At 35.2% G+C, this 25,149-nt stretch overlaps 1 protein-coding gene across 1 annotated transcript in view; it reads right to left on the reverse strand.

Annotated features, from left to right (window-relative positions):
• Nucleotides 1–25,149, reverse strand: part of DOCK4 (dedicator of cytokinesis 4) — a 168,401-nt gene that overhangs the window by 90,674 nt on the left and 52,578 nt on the right. The window contains exons 13-17 of the mRNA XM_085318545.1: nt 18,339–18,464; nt 7,487–7,611; nt 5,840–6,002; nt 2,062–2,168; nt 596–752 (exon numbers count right to left, since the gene is read on the reverse strand). Of these exons, the coding sequence (XP_085174671.1) occupies nt 596–752; nt 2,062–2,168; nt 5,840–6,002; nt 7,487–7,611; nt 18,339–18,464 (678 nt within the window). The remainder of the gene's footprint in view (nt 1–595; nt 753–2,061; nt 2,169–5,839; nt 6,003–7,486; nt 7,612–18,338; nt 18,465–25,149) is intronic.

Raw genomic sequence — 25,149 nt, forward strand, 5'->3', positions numbered from 1 at the left:
GCAAGATCTAGAAGTTTATGGAAAACTGTTTCAATTATAAACTAATTGTACTTAGTATAGTAAATAAACAAGGCAAAAAATTTTACACAGAGCCATGGTAAAGAGCTCAAGCACACAAACATCTCATGCCCATTAGATCAGGTGTATAAGATTGCTTTTATCATTCAGAAGTAGTAAATGTTTGTTGACTTAGAAAAAGAGAAATGATACAACAGAAAAGCAATATGTACCTAATTAAAACAAAAGGRMCACAGCCTAAAGCCTGCAATAACTACTTCCTAAAAACCCTAAGGTTAGGGTTACAGATTAAGAGGTTTTGCAGAGCAGCTGGGCTTTGATAGCTGATTCTAAGAGTGCTGTATTTGATWCCAATATCGTGTTAATTTTAATAGTATTCTTGAACGACTTAAAATCAGTGGTTCACCAAGTTTTATTAGTTTCCATCTGGATATCAAAAATTAGAAAGAAAGTCAGTTTGTAAAACTGAAAAAACGTAAGCTTTTTTTTGAGGACCTCCATGCTTGCTTGGCATGGAAAAGGCTACCTATCACATTCATTTGAATACATCATGTTTTAAATAATCTACTTATCTTACCATTTTGTGTGAGCTTAGTGGAGCAGAGAAAGGACGTAATCCAGAAGGACTCTTTAGTAGTTTTTACTGCTTGGCTGTTGTTTCCTAGGAAAATTCCCTTTGAAAAGGGGAGTTTGAGGTAGCGACTAGAATCCTGAAGGTTTGTGTTTTCTTCGCACTGTGAAAACAAACCACTGCAAAATCACTGCACTACATAAAAACAAAGGACCAGATCCCTAAACTATACGAATTATTATTGTTCTTTGACAATAAGTGAAGAAAGACAATTCTCACTACAGACAAATGAAGGACAAGTCACCAGGACAATGAATTCTGACAAGTCAAACCTGTCAAATAAGATCTCTGTTTAAAAGATGATACACACAACTTTGCATTGTATTTCTTGCCAATTGCATTGTTTTTAAGAAAAAACCTCCAAGACCTCTAGTCAGTTACAACTTTAAGTGTGCAAAAGTTGCTTTATAATGTATTCAGCAAGTCTTGTGATCAAGTTCAAACATATGTAAAAAATAGCAGAGATATTTACAGATTAGATAATGTACTAGATCTAGTACTTGAATATTTTTAACACAGAAAAAACACAACACCAAGCTATCTTAAGGTTATACAGAGAACATGCAGTACATTACCAGCATAAAGCCTAACATACAAAAATATATATATCTTACAGGTCTTTTCAACTCTTTATTCTTCTCTTGCATAGGAGCTATCGAAGCCATTGATATGAAGACTATCCCCAATTGATAAAATGAATCAGCACATTCTCTAACTAAAAATATTAGATTAAGCTTTTATATGCATAAATAAACTAAGCTCATTTTCCTTTATTACTTTCAAGAATAGTTGCCATAGTTGCCATTAATGGCAAATGTTTGTTGCATCTTTGTTTTTAGATTGTAGCTCCATATTTGATATTAAAATCTAACAACTTTGCACAGGTTATATCAAATGAGTAGCTACAAATTTTAGTGTTAAAATCCAAGATTTAATTGGGAGCATATCAAAATCCTCTAAGCAAAGGTAATTGTTAAATGTGGAAACAAAAAAAGAAATTCTGTAGAACAGAAATATCTGTAAAGAAAGATGCCATGGAGTGGATGTACTTCAGTGACAAAGGAAAAGGGCTTGCTTGATTTTCCATTTTCAGCAATTTTTAAGTGGATAGCGTAAGAAGCATTTTAACACACTTTGCATGTTTTAACTGATCTTACCTTTCTGAAATTCACTATGAATATAATGTACTATATTAGCACTTCACAAGTACAATCACTACACTGCATTCCTAGATTTAATTACAGTTTGTAAGAGGAATCATAATATTAAAGAACCAGCAAAGGATATTTTAACAGTAACAAGATTATCACTCATTTGGCAGTGAACACAGACTTTCTCAGCCTAATGCTTCTGGGTTTTGATAGTATGTTCCAGAGGAATCATTACAATTAATGACTTCTAATTCAAATTACCTTGTGTACAATGAGTTCATGGGTGCCATCTGGCAGCGTCCTCCCATTTTCCTGCATCAAGGGCACAAAAGAAAAGCCGAACAACTTCTTCTCACCCTTTTCTTTTGCTGAAATAAACACATAAAAAAAACAGTACTTACAGTTACCATTATACATTTTAGACAAAGTAAATGGATAAAATCCAGGATAAGAAAGTATGCTGGAAGCTAGTTGTAACTAGTCAACCAAAGAACATCTTAAATCTCTTCTTCTGTTTCTTAAAAAGTAAAATAAATTCCAAGGTTATAAATTATTGTGATATTTTCTGCAGCTTTTTCTCAAACTGATGCCAGTTGCAAGATAGATAAAAGTAGGATTTCCTTAAAATATATCTTTGTTTCCTGTCCTGAGATGAAAAAAAGCTGTTCTAATAATAGCATATATACTAGATAGGGCCAGTTAAAACCTTGCATCTGACACCCTCACTCTGGGAAAGTCCACACTTGACCCTTGCATAAAAATTTCTGACAGTTGACATATTCCTGTTAAGCTTTTGCCATACGTTGAGCTTATTCATAAAGCTAGTATATTTATTTGTACTTACGAAACATTAACTAAAACCATAAATAAATTTGAAAGTAAAAGGTATGAGCGGTATTTTGCAGGCTAGTTGTGAGCCAAGATCTTCACACAGACTGTTCACAATGGAAAACTCACAGTTCTTCCAAATTATAGCTGTCCAGGGTATAGCTACCCTGACAAACAGGCAATCTGTAACCAGGGACTGTCTGTTCACAGAATCAGGCTTYAAATGAGAAATAAGAAGTAATAAAACACAAAAATGACCCAACGTTTACAGGAAGTACAAATTTACAATGTGCTTGCATACTAGCTATTTTTGCATTGTGTACCTCTTGATGATAAAGGGATGTTATTTTCTTCTTAAATTGGCATGGATTTATCTTCATTCACAATACTGTAAATGTTAACAAAAGATATTATCTCCGTTTTTCTGTGGGAKAGGATTTATCAAACAGAAACTTCTGCAAATAGCTCTTCTAAAGATTTCCTTCCCCTATTTCCAGAAATGCATTACAGCAGCCTACAGAAAGATGTGTTTTCTTAGGTGACTTACACAGGACAGATTCTGAAACTCCCAAGATATGAATCCTGGGGAAATCACTAGAAGATGAATGACCCAACCAGGCTATTTAGTAGTCTTAGCAACCTCCTTCCTCTTCCCCATGTGGAAACTTTGAAAATGCTGCATTTTCAGTCCTATCCCCCAAAATTTCCTCAAAGTTACGCCACAAGACAAAGATGGAAAAAAGCTGCAACATCAAAGTCAGTGAACCGGAACAGCATAAGRTATCGTCTGTCACAAAAGCACTTGTTTTATATTAGCTAACAATATTTTGAATTAGTTTCTTTTAAAATCACAAAAGAAATGGCAGACTTTATTTCACAGACCAGATACAGAGGTGATGAAAATTATATCTAGCAAAAAAAATCTTACAAAAGTGCAGGATATCTAGGAAGTGGCTATAAGAAGCATAAAGGGAAGCAAGAATAGGTACAACCACAGCATGACCAGATATGGCAATTTATTATGCCTGAAAGCCTTCTGTGCTTCTATAATAGTTCTAAAAAGCATTCTAAAATTGAATAAAAATCTCTATTTTTATGTCTACAATTAAGAAAGATATTGCCCACACACAAGAATATTTTTGACACATACATCTCAACTGGCTGATGCTTGTCCTACTCTTGACCTAGTGGGAAAAACCCTTGGCCATCTTGCATTGTTTCTTGATGCAAATAAATCTATATTTAGTTTTCCTAGCTCTTCTGTAATCCTGTGAATGCTTGTCAAAGCAAGGTCTGCTCTCCCTGGAGTGCTTTATGTCAGCTTAGCTAGTTTTCATGTGCAAGGCTCCCTTGAAGTCATTTGCTTTTACTGACAACACAAGAACTGCTTGTCCAAATAGCTTAATCTGCCTTCTTCTGAAGTGCGACAATTCTTTTGCCCTCATCTCTCAGTTACAGTTGCTACTGCTGAAGTTTAAACAGCAGATGCTAATGGTTATGATAGACAAAGAAAAAACTTTTTTCTTGGGGCTTTAGTTACATTGGAAGGATGCAACAAAGAACAAGCTTTCAGTTTGCCATCTTAAACCTTGCTTCATGAAGCAACTGAAGTCAGTGAAAAAGTTGTTAACACATGTCTTTTCTGTCTTTAAATCTGTATATTTTTTAAGTATTTATCTTCATCCTAGTGTCTATCATGCTACACCACATTATGTCATGGTCTTTGTAGGACCAGCATTTACAGAAGAAAATGTGTTCTACTCCCAGAAAAGATTTGCAGATTATCTCCTCTAATGGTTTCTGTTATCTCATTTAAGTTGGAAAGCAGTCCTCTGGAATTACTTGATTTTTATTAAAGAAAAATAATGAAGGCCTCCAAATATGTAGTCTTAGCAATATATAGAATGCTGGGAGACCCAAATGACTGCGAYGTAGCCAATCCAACATGAGAAGGAATGCCATTTTACTTGTATTAATTATCCTCTATAGCAGCTTCTATCTACTAGTTTCTATTTTAGGTCAGTCTCAGACTACACTGCACTTTTGTTTTCAAATAAAGCATCTACCTCCACAAATATGCCTGAGGATGCCACTGTTCCTTGTATGATGTTAGACTTCAGATAACATTTTCAAATGCCTAAGGATAATTACAAAACCAATGTATCACCTAACTATAAGAGACTGTAAAATGCTGAGAACCTGCTACTGAAGTTAATTAGAGTGCATATATTTGAATGAATTTTGGAGCCTAAGTTTAACACAGTTGGCAYGGTATAGGCAATCAAACCATAGCAGAAAGATCCAGTTTGTACCACATGGGAAAGACTGTACAAAAATATATAATAAATCCATTTGAAACATGCCATTGTAATTTTTCTTTTATTATTTGGTAGGTTCATAAAATAAATTTAAGAAGAACTCAGTTAGAATTATTTTTCTTAAATTATCTGTTTTCTGCATTTTGAAGTTTGTTTTACGTATCTAAAGTCTAAAGATACTTTCACTTGCGTGTGCACTATTTTCCACAAACACAGTCTGAATAATGAAGTCTTGCAGTATCTGAATCCCTGGGAGGCAAACAATAGCAGCAGTTTAAAAGACAGTTTTATCCACCTTTCTGTACTAGGTCAAAAGCATTCAGTGCCATGTCTACAAAACTGGTTTTCCATGCCTTTGACACAGAACATTSATCCAGAATTCAGTAACGGTATCATTTTCATCCCCAAATCATCTTTAAGTTGTTGAGAATATTTAGGGAATTTCAGAATGAGTGGCTTTTGGGTTTCTTTTAGGGGAGGGACGAAAGTATCCAAAAATGCAATACAACAGATGTATTAATTGACCATACTGTATCTGTGTACTTTTCCAGTTGTATGGATTGCTAAGCATTTACTAAGGAGTAGGCATCAATTCTGATAATTCCCCACRTTAATTCTAAATTTTCATTTTCAGTTTTCCTGAACCTCTGTTTTATATTTACAAAATAACATTGTGCATTTCTATTCTAATAAAACTAGACCAGTTTCTTCTGGTATTTAGGCTTTACCAAAGCAAGAAGTTCCACCAAGTAGAGCTGCAAGCCTGAAAAGCTGTGTCATGAAAGTAGTGCAGAGAAAGTTTATGCAGCTGTCTTTTTCCTGAGGTGTTATGAAAACTCATGTGCTTACTGCAGCTGTAACACAGAGGACTACCAGAAGTTGTGAACGCTTACTGGAACAATGCCGGAATTCACAGCGGATGTGTGCTCCTCTGAATTTATCCACAGGAATAGGAAGTTTCAGCAGCTCAGCCCATCTGGGACCATTGTTATGATAAAGCACAAAGGAATGGTACTCGCTAGCTGGTGGCTCTCCAGAGCCAAACGAGATAAAATCCTAACAAAGAAAAACATTGGTTAAAGATGTAAAGACAGACTAGTTTTCCTGGTAAGATGTCATCAAGGACTGTTTGTACAATGAGTACTACTTAATATTTACACTCCTATTGTAACCGCCACATGTGGTATAATGCTGTGTGTTAAAAAATCCACAAAAATACTAGCACTTTGTTAATATTTGTTGATTAGAAAAATGGCAACAAATCATCAACACAGAAGAGAATCAAAGGATAACATAGAGGGAACTGGGTGATCAAGAAGGTTTAAGCAGTAAGTACGATTTGGTTCCCCGATACAGGATAGTCCTTCGAGCCTCATGCCCAGGCTTCCTGAATTTAACGATCAGCCAGGGTCCAAGACTTGCAGTCATCTGAAATAAGCCTGTAACCTAGTGCTGTTAGTATTATTTCCCAGTATGAAATAAAGAAATCTGAATTCTCTGACTGGGGATACACGCAGTGCTGGCTACCTTTGGCACACTCRTGATTGCTGCACCATGCGATAGCAAAGCAGGCAAATAGATTTKCATCAGTCCTGTCTTGGGAATACTTATCAATTCTCTATGGGYAAAATATGTCATTACTGTGCTTTTCTCCTCCATAATTATGAGGTATCAGCTTTGCATCATACAGCGTGCGTGTGTGTGTGTGTAAATATATCATATACAGACATAATATGCAGTTATACGCACAATTTCACTTTGTAGATCTATACACACACACACACACACAACATGATCCAGACGATTTGTGTCAGCCTTTTTTCATTTTGTCGCCTCTTGGCACTCAATGTCACTGACAGCCTATGGAAAAAGTCCTTTTAAATAAGAAAAATAATTTGATGCTAAATGAACATGGAGAAGGTTGAGGGTGAATAGAAATCTTTTGGTGCAAAAAAATCTGAGAAATAGCAATCTATTAGTGTGTTTCAAATTAAAATACAAAGGGAATGATGCCCGCTAGTAAGCTATCATCAGCAGCATACCATTAAATTTGGAGAAAAGAAGGAACACTATCTTACCTTTTAATTTATTACTGCATCATGATGATTATTGTATCAAACATCTCTGATTTATTCAAACCAGGTAACAAATGCAAAAAGATCGAAATGTGCTAGTTTTCTTTGGGCCATGAGGAAATGTATATTTTTACTAGAAAAGTTAACATGAAATAAAAATTCTCCAGAAACTGATCTTGCTTCAACATTTTCCAGCATTTTAATGGAAGCATTACTTATTTGGTTGGAGCTTGTAGCTGTTTATCTGAATCACATAACTGATTCCAGAATTAAAACAAACATGCATTTTATAAAGATCTTGAGCAAAAGTGGAAATACTTTGAATATTTAAAGACAGCAAAAGCTGAACATGAACATGACCTTACTAAAGCATTTTCTTACTCCTTTAACAACATCAAAGTCTATTTACTTATGAAAAAGTATATCAAAATTAGTTACAGGAAGGAAAAATACACAGACAGATACCTTTAAAATTTGACCACTGCTGTCCACAACATGCATTGTCACTTCCACATTTCTGGCCACACTTTTTCCTCCTTTCTCAAATTCTCCTCTTTCTACAGTGATATATAAATCATTCCTCATTTCACCTATATATAAAAAAAGGCACATAAAAGTCTGTTCAAATTATTATTTTTAACTTTTGCTCTTAAGATTTGAAGACTGACATTTTCTTTTCTAATAGAGGATGGTATCACATCCACAATTTACCAGCATATTAGAATTTTAAATAATAATTTTTTTCCATAAGAAAAATAAAGTTTCATCTGCATAAAAATACAAGACACTATCTGCCATAATACAGCAGTTCCAAGGGCTTTTAGTCATCTGTCAGCTTTTACTGGTATTTACAGTGGCATCTGCAGCTGGTGAGTGGCTTCAATTATTATTAGTCTTGTAATTACTGAATATTAATATATTTTCTATCATTTGTGATATTTACACTTCTCTATCTAAGGAGTTCTTGAAAAACTCACTAGAATTTGTTTTCCGTTCATCTCAGAAAGAAAGTTTATTTCTTTGCCCACTACTCTTAAAAAAAAAAAAAAAAAAAAAAACAAACACAGACCGAGAAAAGTGTCTTTAAGTACTCATAACCAAATCTTTTTCTTTTATGACCAAAAAATCTTAAATACATTTTAGGTTAACAATGGTGTACCTACAGAAAAGTTATTTTTTGCTAACTGGAAAGACTCCTGACAGATTAAAAACTTCATCAATACACTCAAACTGCAAATACAAAGCAGGCCCTACATAATGTTATATAATATGTACAAGTTCTGAAATAYTGCTAGCATATTTAAATTGAAATTCTTTGCAAGTTCATCCATTAACATGCTAAATAACCAGTCAGACCATGACTGATTCTGGATTAAATCTATGCTGATTTTATTTTAGTTTCACTTGACACAAATCACAAAGTTTATAATGATGAAAAGGAAGAAAGACTGGTGGGCAATTGTTGAGGAGAAAGAAGCARTGCTGGTGGCGACTGGAGTGTCTGATCTTGTATTACTTTATTATCAATTGCCATCTGAAACTGATAAAACCGCAGAAGACATTATAGTATTATAGTACAAATAGACATTTTCTGTGGAGTCCGACAGAAACATAACCACAAACCAGCATTTGCAACACAAATTTCATTATCTACTACAGACAAAACTCTGCAAGCCACTAACAGAGTACACTGTGCAGGATTTAAATGAAAAACAAGGAAGTATTTCTAAAGAAGTAATCACACTTTCACAAAACCTAACTGGGACTGCAAAACTTGCATCTGCATTTTAGGGTCAAGGGAAAAATCTGCAGTTTCACTTTTTTAGATGTCAGGAAAAAAAATCAAATCACATGGAAAAAAGACAAAGGAGGAGGATGTACTTGCATAATTGTTGTCTTATTATTCTCTTAGAGAACGTGAGCAGAGTTTGCAATCGGGGTGCCGACACGGCAGTTTAGACAATGTTCTTCCTGATCTACATTCACTCAGGAAGTTCTACTCTGTTTTCAAAGTCTCAGAGTAAATCAAGTCATGTGGGTCACCTTATTGAAGGGCAGAAAAAAAAGGCCAAATTATGTAAATCAAATTAAATCATAGAAGTTTTACATGGAAAAAGATGGATATAAAAGTAGAAGGGAGATAACAAATACACTGGAAAATTAATCGAGAGGTAAACAAGCTATCAGTTGTATATCAAGGGTACTGTTCCTATTCTCCAAGCATATGGCATACCTGACACTATAACCCCTACCRAAAAAAAAGAGAGTTTCTGGCTTAAACCTGCACCTAGGTTAAACTCTGGYTTTGAGTACGTGGATTTGTAGTTGCATATATTTCAAAATTGCTTTAAAAAAGATCACTACTTGCAACCATAACATAGGAAAACCAACTATACTGAATTAGCACAGTTCAGATAATTACAGTGGAAAGTTAAGACCTTAAAAACAAGCTCTTCACAAATCTTTAGCACAACATTTATATGAGCACACTACAAATAAAAGCACATAAGATTAAAAAGTCAATAAGGTTGTAAAAGTGAAGCACAAAGCCTTATCAGAAAATAGAACTGCTGACTGAAAAGAAAATTGATTTGGGAAGTAAACTTCATTCTGGAAAGGAACAAGGAAGGAAAGTCCTGATAAAGACTGACAAAAATATACTTGGATCCATATTGTCAGAATTATTTAGCTCTCCTATATTCTGGAGTTTTCCTCATAATTTGCATCCTCAGTGTAGAAATGCCATTGCTTCAGTCTTGATTGACAGAAATTATTTCTTATAAAATTGAAATTGTCTGTTTAAAACTCTAGCATTGGGCATTATTTTTTGGAACCGCTTCTAGTTAAAAAACAAAAAAAAAAATCCAACCTCCCATATGAAGTATTCAACCATCAGCAAATGCTTGAATGTAGGATACCTACATTCCTTTCACCGATCTTTCATTTATATAAACTATAATTAAGCATAAGATTACAAGAACACGTGCCCTTTTTCTACACAATCTTTGCCTCAACGAGTAGACCAGACACATATTTCTCACAGGTTGAATCACCTTGTTTTTACTCAGAGAGGTAATTATAGCCACAAGCAGCACTGAAAGGAAAAGTCCTGCTCAATACCTAATTTCTAAGGTATCTGGTAGACAGATGGTATACCTTCAGCAAAAGTATTTGCACGATTCGAACAAGTCTCTCCTAGGTGCATGCATACTAAGAGTGTTCTAAAGATTATACTTGACCAAATGTGAGGAATTTATGCAGAAACTTGAAAGGCATGTCCAAGTTATGAGAGTACATCAGATTTTAATTAGTGGTCCAAACTATGCACATACAATTGAATCTCAGTCAAATATTGTAAGATTTGAACCATGGCAGAAAAAAATTAACACACTTATTCTAGCTTCACGTTCAAAAATATCAAAATTGCCTTCTCCAAGTCTGCTTCAGTGAAAACATCCAATGGTTATTTTCAGCCTAAGGCTTSGTACAGTAATAAGCAAGTGGAAACAATACAGAAAATAATGATCAACTTAAAAGATGACAAGACTACTTTTACCTATAATGAAGTAGTATGAAAGAGCTATACTCTTTGAAGGCATTTATTTTAAAATGAAGTGCAGCTCATTTTTGCCTGTTTAACAGAGCATCTTTAGCTCTCAAATCCTGTTCTGRCTATAAACAGTTTTAAGATTTCTGAATTCACTAGGGCTCCAGGGCTTCTGGGCTGTGCAAGGAACATGTGGATGTAGACATCCAAATAGGAACAGCATTAACCAGCACGGGGTCAAACCCCACCATGGGTCAGCTTTTCTAGGACTGAGCATAAGGTTTTCTGGATAAGAGAAGGCTCCATAGAAAGGTGAACGAAAATAATGTGATAATTACACAAGTTTTGTGAAGGTAAACCACAGAAGTCTCCTAAGATGAAGTGCAATTCTAGACATGTGAATTATGTGCTGAGTCAATTGTATTTCTGTGTTGTCCGAATCAGGTGCCCATCTAAGCACAGCTAACTTCTTTCCGCTATCCCAATAAAAAACGAGGTTAATATGTAATAATCGATCAGAGGCAAGACAGAAAGTTGTAGATGTAAGAAAATTAATAATACATTAGGGAAAAAATATAATTGTCATAGGTCCCTGTTACAGTGAGAARTAAAAAGTAGTCTCTTGGAAAACAAGAAGAGCTGTGAGGACCAAAACTGTATCGGAAGAAGCTAAGCTGTTATAGTTCTTGCTTCAGACAATAATGCTATATCTAGAAAAGTTGTATCAGTAACTTCTGTTGTCCTAAACAGAGGAAGTGACCCATTAGATCCCAGTGCTTTGGTACAACTTGATTAGTGCACTACAGTTTCACCTATTTGACTAATAAAAAGCAGGCTCTAAATATTAAAAATCACAGGCTGAAGCACTCTTAGAAGAGCTTCTGCTATGAAGTGAGGGCTAAGTCTCTATGGAAAATGAAATTCCACAGAAGTTGATAAAAGGCCAGAAAGTTGAAATGATGCAGATGATTCTACAGCCTTAACTTTCCCATGCAGCACAGTATTTGCTGCGCATACTGCAGGGACATTTGCTGAAGTAAGTGAACTTAATTGTATTTGAAAGGTGCTGAATTGAAATGTCTGCGTTGCTAAATCAGAGTTTGTACAGCACAGATTCAGCAGCACCTGCGTCTTCATATGGTCCTGCCAACACACACCAGCTCTGACCTGAAAAAAGAGCTTAAAAGCACAACTTACAGGCTGAGAGAGGAAAAGAGAAACAAGCTCTTCTTGCTCAAAATGTAGGTGTAAATAACTCAACAGCTCCAGGTTTCCAGCTTAAAAAGAAACAGAAGAAGCTGTAGGAAGAATAATGACTTCAATCCAGCTAGCAATGAAGTATCCAAAGGCTGAATTCAAGTGGAGGACAGAGACTTGATCAGCATTAATTACAAGAAAGAGRCAATTACCACGAGGAGGAGGAAAGGCCAATTAGAGCAGCAAAACAACTGTAAGACAGACTGCTGGAGGACAAGCTCAGCTAATGGAGGTCAGCCTTCCTGACCTACCAGCTACAAGACACAAACTTTAAATAACCAAAAAAGAGCTAGGAGTAATCTGCAGGTTGGAGGYGACAATGCCTGCCCAGGGATTCCATCGTCTCCACCGCACGGGTTCGTTACAGCACAGCATAGATAGGTCTGCCGGCTCACTTTCCCTCGTAGATAGGTAGCCGAATTATCATGGTTCAGCAGCCTACATGCACACACTGGGCTGCTGCTGATCACAGGGTGTACCCCAGCTACAGCACCTGCGTGCAAACTGCCTGCTAGCTGCCCGCAGCTCGCAGAGGTCACCAGTGCTCACACAGAGCCCCAGCTGATGGGCGCAACAGGGATAACCACTGGTGAGGAGATCAGATCAGGGCAAGTGTCACGAGAAAGGAAGACGGCTCGTATGAAATATTGATTGTTCTTTAATCTTTCTATAAACACTTCTACTTAACCTACCTGCAAAAATAGTGATCCTTCATCACAAAACCGTTTTTCAGCATATGCTGGGGGAGTTGTGAGTTGCAATTGCAACACAGATATAACAACAACACGGGTATTACACCAACAAAATGACTTTTCTCATATTCCAGTCACATTTAGAACTGTAACTAATTTCTTGTAGCATATTAATATGGAATAAGGTTTTCAAGCTGAAGATAGGCTGTCAAAGATCAAATGTAGTTGTCTTCATTAGAAAGAAAAAGACAGTTTAGTTTGCCAGCCATCCTCAGGAAAGCTTTGTAGTGAAATAAAATTCAATTCAMCTGTTTACTTCTGTTACAAAATATACTCCAAATCTGCAAATCTAAACTGTTCTTGACAGCAACAGCTAATTTAAAAATAATTATGCAGAAGTCACTAGCAGCTTTTGATACCAGCTACCTTTTTGAAAGCTTTGTTTGGAATTACAGATGTTTTAGAACTGAACAGGAGCAGAAAGCATTATTCTGTTTACAGAAAGTTCCTGTTAATTCACATCTCTGTAAAATGCAAACAAATAGTTGCTCTGTTTTATAACTTAAATGYGACTTCAACAGCTTTCAAGTTAGTTTCAGAGACTGAAAATTTCTGAACATAGCATAGATAAAATGGTTTTATCTAGGCTCTAAACTTTGTGGATACAATATGATTTAGAGCAAATACCTTTAAAAGACTTTGTAGAATAGGGCAAGAGCAGTGTAACCCCTATCAGCAAAAGGATCTCAAACTCACTCACCTATCAGGTGATTCTAACTTGAGGAAAAGGCCAGGGACCTTTAGCCCATACTGCCTTCAACACCTCAAGTAAATGCATTCTATGTCTCACTGAAAACTAGTTTTTTATTATTATTAATGCTGAAACACTGACAGTAACAAGCTTTGGAAGGTAGGAGAGAAGGACAGGAAATCTTCCACTCCCTTTTCAGCCCTGTAGACTTGTAAACTGACAGCCAATGATCTAATGAGAAAAAACCATAAGGAACAAGGCAGAAGAGCTCAAATCAAAAGTAGGTGGCCCCTTATCTGAGGAYGACAGCAGTGAATATCAGATAAKGAAATAGTGTGTAGATTAAATTTTATCAAGTTCACTACAAGCTGCTGCAGTAGTCACAAGCTGGAGGCTGGATAAGAATCCTGMAGGATACTTTATCTATCAGAATGGAATATTGGAATACTTCAGCAATCCTAAACTCTTGCTGATGCCCTTCTGGCAATAGAACTTTGATGGTATGGTTTCTTCTAGTATCTAGGTTTTCAAAGTCAAACTACACAGTTGTATTTAATTAAAAAAAAATTAACTAAAAAAAACCCCCATCAAGTTAAGCAATCTGGCATTACTTGTAAAAATCATAATGCAGAAGGATGTTATCTGATAGAGGAACATCTTTAAGCAGATCAGTTTAGGAAAATACAGCTATTTTGCATTTCAGAAGGAATTTAATCACTGTAGTAAGTGAAATCCCACTACTGAAATTATTTCTYCTTTATTTGGCACTGTAGAAGGTATTGAAAAAGTGGCTGGCTGTTTATCTGTGATTGAASAGAGTAAATCAGAAGATCAGTATACTACTAATAGTTTTAAGAAACAAGACAAATCTCATTGATATACTTGAAGCTGATAATGAACATCTGTGCCAGAYTGAACAGCTGTGACAACCACCAATCATCTATCTTGTTAGTGCTTTCCACCATACAGCTGTCTATTGACTACATAAAATGCAATACCCTGAAAGAAGGATTCTCAAACTGTAACACCTGCATTTCAAATAGTACGTAGATCTACCATGTAATACCCAACTGTTCTGCAATTCTTTCTTGGTCTTCTTTTTAACAACTTGATTTGAACAAACAGGAAATAAAGGATTTATAAATGTTTTAAACAGAAAACTTTTACTTGTTGATTTTCAATAGCTACAAATRAATAATTTCCAACAGAATTTTGAGAGACCATTTTAAAAAGCTAAAGCATTCACTTGTTTGTTTGCTAATGCTACTTAGCTTTGTATATCAGCAAAGACCTTCAACCCTAAACTTGTATATGCTCCCACTCATCATTGCTATGTGTATTCTACACTCAAAAGAAAGCCAACTCAATCTTCTAAATATGGTAAACTGCAGGAGGCCCTTTTCCTCTTTCTCTACTTCCAGAAACTTTAATTGAGGGAAGTTCAATTAAATTATGGCATTTCTCCCCTTTCCATAGTCTCCTATTTTTCYTTCAGTTCCAAATGAACCAAGAAAATAAAACTGAGATGATGAGAAGGGGAAGGAAAACAAACCAAAAGTTCCTTGCACTTGTCTAAAGCACTATGTAATCATGTATTAGTAACTATTTCCTCCAATGACTTATAGAAATAGTAATTCCTCTGGTAGAATCAAGGCTTTCAAAAAAGTATTAGAATAGGATTTTTAAGGCAGAAGATATCCCCCACAGATTACTATAGTTTTATGAAAGGTCAAAATTCAAGATGTCTACTTGACAATATTGCCTGAATATACTTTGTGTAACTAACATATCCAGTCAATATTATGATATGTAATTAAATGTATATATTTTTGCATTCTTGGAAATCAGAAGAGCAAGCAGAGGCAGGTGGAAATTCCTGTTGTTCATAGTCCAAAGAGAATGAGGAAGGTTAGAAAAATTCATACCACTCCTTGTGGGAGAAAAATGTTTAAGTATATCAAACACTTCTTTTTTTCCTCCTATAATCAACTGTTCTTTATAAATTCAAACTTACTGACAGCTACACGGGCACAAATACTTAATATATACAATATTAAGTATAATATGTACAAGTAACAATATGCTGTCTGTCCTTTAAATAAATGATGAACTGTTAAGATAGAAATTCAGGGTGGCCTTTGACTGTATACGATGCTTTCCAAGATTTCTGGCTTGCACATTTGCATCMTGGTTAAACCTAGAAAATGCATGTTGTTTAAGCCTCATTACACATCACTTCCACTGTGTGTGTTTTTTCTGGTCAGCTATAACCAAACAGATTTAATTTACAGATTTTTGAATCAGTGTGATTTTTGCTATCCATCTGCTTTATYTCCTAAAACACGTGGAGCGGGTCTTCACTAAAAAATTCCATGTGCCATGGAAAGAGCATTCTTGGTTTCGTCCTGTCAGGCTCCAATGATGTAAAAAGCACTGCTCTGTAAAACATACATTATTATTGTCATCAAAATTCCAATATGGTGTGTATATTGATCCTAGCTACTTTTAATGACAAAACCTCCAAAGAGAAAAGGATTGAAAAGATTAAAAAAAAAAAGTCAGATTTTAAAATGCACCAGAGTAGAAGAGAAATTTAAAATCTGACRTTTAAAAAAATGCACACTATATTTCTTTATTATGTAGATATACTGCATACAGTATTTCTTTATTAATAATTCATAATAATCTAGTTTAGACCTCTAACTTCASTGCTAATTAGCCAGAGCAACATACTAAATTAAGAAAGTAAGATATAATTCATGACCATTTGCAGTGGCAAAAGATGAAGTTCTCTGTCTCTGAAGAAAAATAATCAAAAGAAAATGAAAGGGGAACTTTAAAAGAAAAYACACATTTTTGCTCTTGTAGCTATTTCAGTATCTACAGCATATTACTCTAGTTAACCCTTGGAACCTGTCATTACAAGAGCAAATTATCTTTTCCTCAGGAAGTATCTTATCTATGCTAGTAAACAGAGAATAAAGCTGTACATTTTCCAAACAGAGGTAGGCATACAGTTGGACTGAGAAAGCACACCAAAATCCACATATTCTTCTTTTTTTTTTTTTTTTTTAATTAGAAAGTGCTAAACTGAGCCTGCAAAATCCTTAGAAAATTGAGAATCTGGTTGAGAAACTMCTCCAACGGCTGATTACACAATGTTCTAGTATAATATATTTTTAGCAGTTCAGCMCATCATATTATTTCACAACTGGAAAATGAAGGGATAAGAGAGTTATTTCCAGAAGTCACTGAAAATTTGATAACACAGAGAAGGTCACTAAATCATATAAAGTTACATAATAAATGCAGAAAGGCTTCTCAGTGGGAATTTTAAGGCGCTCAGTAAAACTGCTTCCATCATTATCAATATAATCAATACAATACTCATTCGATTCAATTGCAAATCCAACAGACAAAAACCAAAATTAGGTAATAAGCGTTAAGATTTCAGTTGAAAATGTTCATTAAACACACACATACACAATACATATATAATATACTTAATTTATAATACATAATATATAATTTACAATACATATTTAAATTAAATAACATCTGATTCATTCATTTTATCTTTCTAAATACTGCAGTGATATCAGTAGAATATTTCCAAAAAATTCTAAAACAGCTAAAAGATGCATAGAACAGAAGTTAAGTGATTAGTAATACCAGCCACGGATGCCAAAGAACAGATGTTATATTGGCAGTAAGAACATATAGGAGAATTCTCAGTTGCCAGGTCTCAAGCAGAAGTTCAAGAAAAGTGTGTGCCCAAAGCTAAAGCTAAGTCTCATTACTGAGTTTTAAGTGTATATTTAAGACTTCCTTTATTAGTGAAGTATTTAAGCTTACATACTCTTGTCTTAAAACCTTAGTTTACTTCTGATTTACGTATACAGGAAAACAAAGACACACCTTTATAACAAGCAAGTAGTTCCTATTAAAAATCTGCAAGTCACAAGAACAGTTTATAATCTGTCAAAAACAAAGCATTTTGTGWGGACTCAGAATGGGAAGTAAGCTTCTCCTGCAATGTTTCTCAGCAGCAACACATCAACATTATCATGGCAAACTAGTCTGCTTGTATTATTTTGCTTTAACAAGATATTGGCCTTATAATTTTCAGCAACCTATGAAATTTTTTCAAAACTTCATTCCAGAAAGAAGTCTTGAGACGTTACTGCTCTCTATCTATATTCTTGCTGTATTTGCTTCTTCATATTCATATTAACACATTCATTCAACCTTCCTTATTACCTGTTAAAGTACTTGCATATTTTTATACAATATAATCAAAATATAGTATCTATATCCCCATCATCATCTGTACCCATATTTACAGTATTGTGTGTATAAGCCTGGTGAAACCACAAGCTATGCAATGTGAGTAAAAGCCAGTGAATTCTTATTTAGAAAGGCACCATCTCTTAAAAAGTGCCCCATAATGTTCTGTTGGTCATCTCTTTCTCTGGTTAGAGCTCAGCAATCTTGCATTTGGTCATCTTCACTTCCATAAAGCGGGGTTTAATCTCTCAAAAGAGACTGCTATGGCTGTATACCCTTTCACATTGACATAGTAACTATACGCTGCACAGTGTGATGCAGAAGCTAGCATGTAACTGTCAGAATCATAGAATCAGTAAGGTTGGAAGGGACCTCTGGAGATCATCTAGTCCAACCTCCCTGCTCAGCAGGGTCACCTAAAGCATGGCAGACAGGGTTGCATCCAGGYRGGCCTTGAAGATCTCCAGARAAGGAGACTCCACAACCTCTCTGGGCAACCTGTTCCAGGGCTCCATCACTCTCACAGGGAAGAAATTTCCCCTCATGTTCAGGCGGAACTTCCTGTGCTTCAATTTCTGCCCATTGCCTCTTGTGCTGTCACACAGGACAACTGAAAAGAGTTTGTAATCTTTTATTTATCTGAAAAAAATAGTGTGAAAGGCCCCAGAAAAGTTTAAGAATTCTTAGAATACAGCATCTCTTTGGCAATAAGCAGTAGAGGAAAGAATTAATGAGAAATTATTTAGTTTTCAGCTGGTTCCCAGTTTGTTCTTTTTAACTTACCAGGCATAATAATATTGGAAAAACCTAGTTTCCTTGTTATGGATACACCATGAGTAAACATAGATGTATACTCTCTCCTAATTTGTTCTATGTCTCCATGAAGCAATTGAAGAGAAACYGCCAGACCTAAAAAGGAATAGAGAAAACAAAGTAGAGTAAAACAGTTCGGATGATCAAGGTCTGAGTATTTCTTTCTAAATTGCATATGTTTACATGCATATAATCATTCCTGACATAACTGAATTTAGATGGAGTTCTGGAGTTCTTGGAGGTCATCTAGCCATCCCAGAGTTTTTATGTATTTGGAAAGGGTAACAATATCCAGAAATCCACAAAGGCTGGAAAACAACTACTCATGAAAAAGCATTATCAAATGTGATGATGTGTAACTGAACTACAATGACACATCAGACCATAATTATCCTAATGAAGATCTATTGAGGCCTTAAGCAGAAAAAAAAAAAAGTAATCAATTAGTAACATTTCACATTTTCATTTACTTCAACACAATGCTGCCTTGGTTGGTACGCAGAAAGAGGGGCAAATATGATGGTCTCTGTCTACAGAAAGAATACAGAAGTCTCATTACAATGAATCACTCCACCTTACATATAGTTATTCATTCAAAATCTAAAAAATCCTATACCAATCTAGCATAATTGATATTTTCCTATTTCTAGTACGCAGCAATAAACTGTTATTTTCATTATGACTACAATTACATTTTCTTCAATATTCATCAGATCTCATCAATTATGCTCTTTTCTAAGTTTGCTGGAAGACATGCAAAATGCAAAAGGATGGCTATTTAATCATTTTCTGATATTTTTTCCTCCAGAACCAAGCAAGAATCATACCTGCAGTGTACAAAATAATTTCAAGYACCTTACTTCACTGCAGATGAAATTAACAGAAACAGACATGCTTTTTGGTTATTTCAAATATAATCATTGGGACAAATGTTAGGAAGATACAGACGGTAGAGATTAATCTTCTCAGAGCCCGAACATCACTACAGCATGCCAACACACAGATCAAGGAGAAGATAAGAACAAACTCTTCATTTACACTGGAGAACTGGAKATAAATAGACAACTCAGAAGCTTCATAATCAACTTTAAATTAAGTTTAAATAAATAACATGYCTATATAGACTGACCAACAAGGTTGTTGGTCCTTCAAGCTTTAAAAGAAGCTTTCCCTACAAGTACATCATTACTTATTGGAATAAATTTATTTGAAGTTTTCCAATTCTTAGATCACAGCCTGAAAAATATCGTGCCAGTCCAGTCTACTACACTAGATAAATCACAGGTMTAATTAGCATGACAACCTTTACCTTTTTCTTCTTACCTACATTATATTATTTTGATGAAATATGCTTTGACCAGACTTCCATTTTATCAACATCATACTCCTTGGAAATCTAAAAAACATTTGCCATTGTCCCAGATCACATCAAACAGAACAGCACTATCAGATGTTGTACACTGCCTGGTGCTGTGCAATATTGTGCTTTCTAAACACCAAGTTTATGYTCAAGACCTCGAATTCAATTAGTACTACAGTCTTTTTTGGTCTGTTCATCTCAGATTTCCTTGAAAATTTTTATCTGGCTCAAAAACCAGATGAATGTCAAAAGAAGCTCTTTAATGGCAAAACAGTTTTAACCTGTGAAACAAGCTGTCTGTCAACGAATTGAAGTACTTACTCATGCAAGKGAAAAAATGTATTAGAGCTCTGCATTTCACAGCATTCATTGTTCAGAAAAGAAGGTCATCATTTTATCTCCACAAGCTTGAAAAAAATCTCTCAGTTTTAAAACATAAAAGATGTTTTAGTCATTTACCTATAGTTTGAGTACTTCTTTGGAATATAAATGATATTTTTATATATATAAAAAGCACATCCAAACYCTTTAGAATAAACTAATGAAGAACATTGGACAAGAGATAGCAAGAGTTAATTAAAAGCAGTAAAAACGTTATACAGTGAAAACATTTCAGTATTCCAAGAGGAAAGAGTGAAACTAAAGCAGAACAGAAAGAGAACAAAAATGCACAGGAATGCAGTCTGAAGAACTCCAAGGACCAAGGTTTCCTAGTAAACAATCTTGCAACTGAGATTCCAGTTGCCAAAYGAAAAAGGAAGAGCAAGAAGGAAAGAAGAAGATCTGACAGATCTAAAAAAGATGCTTAACTTAGGAGAGTTTATACAATCAACGAAGAGGAGATTCCTAACTCTATGTTCTGATTATTCTCTYCAAGCTCCACTAATTCTGCAAGGAAAACAGACCGCCTACATTAAGGAGTTAAAATCAGAACATAYATGCTGTTACCAAGATGGTAACAAGCAGCCAAGTTACAGCATAGGTTGCTTAAATTCCCACCTTCAGTTTGGTTTCAATCTCGGAAGGTGGTGTATAGTGAATAATCAATATCCCAAGTCCTTTGCCAGGAGGAGTACACAGAGTAACTACATGTTATAAAAATCTAATAGCTACACAATATACATACATTGCAATGTGTTACACCACACAATGCTACAAAGCTAAGCAAAAGCCAAACTAAAGTAGGCACAGCTTATTTCTTGATCACTATATAATTGTTGCTACAAACCAAAACAAATCTCCAGGTCAAGGCAAGGTAAATCCAGCCAGCTATAGCCTCATTAGTCCCAAGGCCTGTGTTGTCAACTAAATACAAAGCCCGTGGCCAGTTACAAGCAATGACAACTCCATATTTATGCATCTGTAAGACTACAATGCACTTGCTAAAGAAACTAGACACTTCTCAYGATTAAGGAACATCTGAAATATATGAGATATGAGGGAGTTTACCAGTACGTCTGGTGAACTTTACAAAAGTTCAGAACTACTTTACAGAGAGAGACTAATTCACTTTATCCAAGGGACTGAAGTTTGCAGCCTAATTATGAATCAGATTAGTGACTATCAGTTAGAATTAACTAACATCACTTAAAACAGAGAGACTTCACAAAGTCATTCAGAATTCTAGATAGTTGCACATTCCACTGCACTGAACAGGGACTCCCTTAAACAGATTGCAAAATAAAGTGGAATGAAGAGGACCTACTAGCTGAAAGATTCCACACTCCTTATCAAAATGTAAGGAGAATTTTGTATACCCTTGCAATGTCCAGAAAACCCCTGAACTCAGTTTGCAAGTGATATTTCTATGAGGAAGACAGGAAATGGGGGAAAACATTATTGCTCTGAGAAATGAAAGTTTTATCATAAGAGAGTAATGTGACAGTGTCTAGGTGGAGCAAGCTTCCAAAAAATCTGGTCAGTAGCCAACCTGAAAGAGGTGGAAAAGATATTCAAGGAAAAGGAATGCAGTCATAACAAGAATAAAACCTTTTGGTATATGGAGATACAAAGGCAACTCATTAACATTTCTTTTGTGGACACATACATCCCTTTTCAGACATATAACAACAGCAAAATTCATTTAGTTTTAATTTATTCCACTCTAGTGATGTAYGTCAACACCAGTTCTTTCTCATCTGAGTTCCTGCTAAACACAATACAATTATCAGCCAATTCTAGAAGAGTTTGGTTTCAGAAAAAAATTATATCATATCTGTTAGAATAGCTGTGCACTGAAAAAGCAAAACAGAAAACTGTATAAAATGCCACCATACACTGTATCTGATTGTGGCCGATATGATCACTACATCATTTATGAGAGCCAGAACCTATACAAGACTTTGCAATAATAAATTTGCTATTTCTTGAACATCAGCTGCTATAATGTAACAATGAAAATGATTATCCAGTCTCTGAATGACTGGCACCTTTTCTTTAATTAGGTATATAGTCTAGTTTTGTCCTCTCATATAAAATTTTATTTATCTCCCTAGTAGTAACTAAAACCTTTTGTGTGGCTATCACTCTATTTACTCCAGTTTTGAAAATATTACTTTGAAAAACTGTGTGGTAGTACTGCAAACAGATCTGCTTTTACTTCTTTTGAAAGCACAAGAGATTTCCTACAATTAACTTATACCATCATTTACCACAGATGATATTTATCATTCAGATGAAAGATGATATATAAAAATTGACAAGTTGCTGAATAAGCATTACATATTTTTGTTAGACCTGTCATTTTACATTAAGACAGCTCTTAAAGTACATTACTGATTTCTGTATTTAGTTAGGAAAAGGCAGCAACTGCTCATTATGCTTATAGACCACTTATTTGCATTTCAGTTTCTGCAAGGAGGAGAAAGTGTTTATATTCAGCTTCTATCTACTGGCAGCAGAAAATCCTAGATCACATTAAAATGAAAACACCTGACAGCTGCTCAGGGAGCTGACAGAAAAAGCTTAGACAGAATGCTACCCAGCTCTGTTTGTATTTTAAGAAAGGTAATAAAATAAGGCATCTGTCCAAGCAAAGCAGCCAAAGGGTGTTGAAACGGTTCTGAAAGTATAGAGGTGTTCACAATTCTGGCAGTATTTTCAGTGTCCGCATTATAACTGCAAAGACAAAACCAGTAGATTTCCATACTGTTATTGGGCAGTAAAGTTAATTATGTATTACTTTAAAATTGATTTGAAAAACAATTATATGTATCTTGTGACATTTGGTTCACAGGAAAATCTGTGATATAAATCCCACAAATTATATTCTGAGAACAGAGAGAATCAGAGGTAGATTCAACTCCTGTAGGCCTTGTTAATGGCTTGATCGTGATTACTTTGAATTATCAAAGCAAACTCCAGTCTCTACCTCTTGCCTGGAGCTTTAGATTCTAGTTTTTGGCTCAGTAAAAAAGAATGCAAGAATAACAGCCTATGCAAACTTTTTAAAACTTATCTTGGAGCTCATGAACTAAAACTCTGTTGGAAATGCCCTTGAATGTGAAGGGGGCTTTTCCCTCCCCCCCCTCTGCTTGGAAGATAATACTTGAATACAAATAGCATTATGTTATCCCTCACTCACTCACTCACACACACACAAACTCTTAGAATTTGTTTAATAGGGAGAAGGTAGAACCAGAACCTCAACTATTTATTACCTGAACCACTATAACATGTAGGTTGATTGAAAGGCTAAATGACTTAACATCTAGTCTAATCTCCTTATACAGACCATAAGAATTCCCAGCAATAATTTCTATGTGATTTCTGCTTAAGGTAGAAAGCCTAGAGAAATCAAACGATTAAGAATCACATCTCTAGGTAAGCTGTGCAATGATTAACTACCTGACTTAAAACACTAGCCTTATTCCTAACTGGGACATTTCTTGTCTGAATTTCCAACCACTGGACCTCATCATATGCTTTTCTGATGGATTAAAAACAAKTACTTTCCAAATAGGAACTGGTGAACTACGTCAAATCAATTTAGATTAACTAGGATCAACCTATACACTTTTTGCTCACTGTAAGACACATTTGCCATATCCCCCAAAGCATTGCCAAGCTCTTTTCTGGACCCTGTCTAGTGACCTATTATGACCATTAGGTCCTTTTTCTTGCTCTAGGACATAGTCCCATCTCTCCTGTATATGATAATATGATTCCACATTTGATTCCATTCAGTGGTCAGAAGGACAGCTCAGAAGTGTGAGCATGAAAATGCACAAGTTCCACAAAACACTGCTCCTCAGTTCTGTTCTTCCATGGCTGAAAATGATGGCATAGCATACAGAGTGCTTCTATTGGTAGCTGTATTGCCTCATCTTTCTATCAGACGTGACTGAATCCCTCTGTTTAATTACTTACCAGTCTTTCTAACAGCTGTACAGACTGAATTACAGAACTTTCCATTGGTTCAGTAGCATATTTTGGCCAGAGCACTTGTGATAGGTAATATTGCTGTAACCAAGCCCAGTAAGAGAAATAAAACATTATATAAATATCTTCTTTCAATTAAAAAGACGGCCAAGATTTAACTGAGACCTCAAGAAAGTTGTAAAAACAAATCCCACAACTATAAAAGTGCAGACATCTTTAGTAATGAAATAAACATGCATGCTCCTTAAATTTATCATTTGAAGCCTTTTCAAGACTAGCTGTTATTTCAGTAGAAAGTTAAGGAAATAGCAACTTCATTCATCAGAATGAATTTTTGAAAGAGAAAAGGTTTTCATAAGCTTTGTTAGCAAGATCTAGCCAACACCAAGGGTGCAAGGGTGCAAAGGTGTAAGACATGAGCCACCTACGCTCACTGCGTAGCCTATGCTAAAAGTTTCAGGGCTTAAATGGGGTGCCCAAAACAGTAACATGCATGATTGTGGTACTGAGAAGATCAGCAAATCATCAGTTTTGACCTGATGTAAATGTTCCCTAAAGTATCACAATATCACATTTTTCATCCTTTTCTAAAAGTAAGTCTTTCACAAATACCAAAAATCAGAGTCTGAATTCAGCTTTAACAAAGTCCTCCAACAGGGTCTGCAAGTCATTCTACGTGAAGGTCAAACATAGATAAGTATACTGAAAAACTACCTTGAACTTGACTTTTGAGATTCTTTTGGTAAACAGACAGAACTTTCACAGATAACACAAGCTTTAACTGCTGTATAAATGTATAAAATCACACCTGACTTGTCACTAAGTCTGCCTTTAAGGATATCACTATATTAAAAGTGTATGCTATATTAGCATACAAATTTCAGACTTGTCTACTCCCTAAATTGGAAAGTTTTTAACATTAGATTGTTGTACAGTATCAGCCACTCTGTACAAAGTATTTGAAAAAGAAAAGTTCTACAAATCTCTGACAAAAACCTGCTCTAAAACTGACTTTTTCATACTTCAAAGTTATAACTCAAG

Source organism: Rhea americana, unplaced genomic scaffold, assembly GCF_003343005.1.
Source record: "Rhea americana isolate MKP2758 unplaced genomic scaffold, rheAme1 scaffold_54, whole genome shotgun sequence".
Taxonomy (NCBI): domain Eukaryota; kingdom Metazoa; phylum Chordata; class Aves; order Rheiformes; family Rheidae; genus Rhea; species Rhea americana.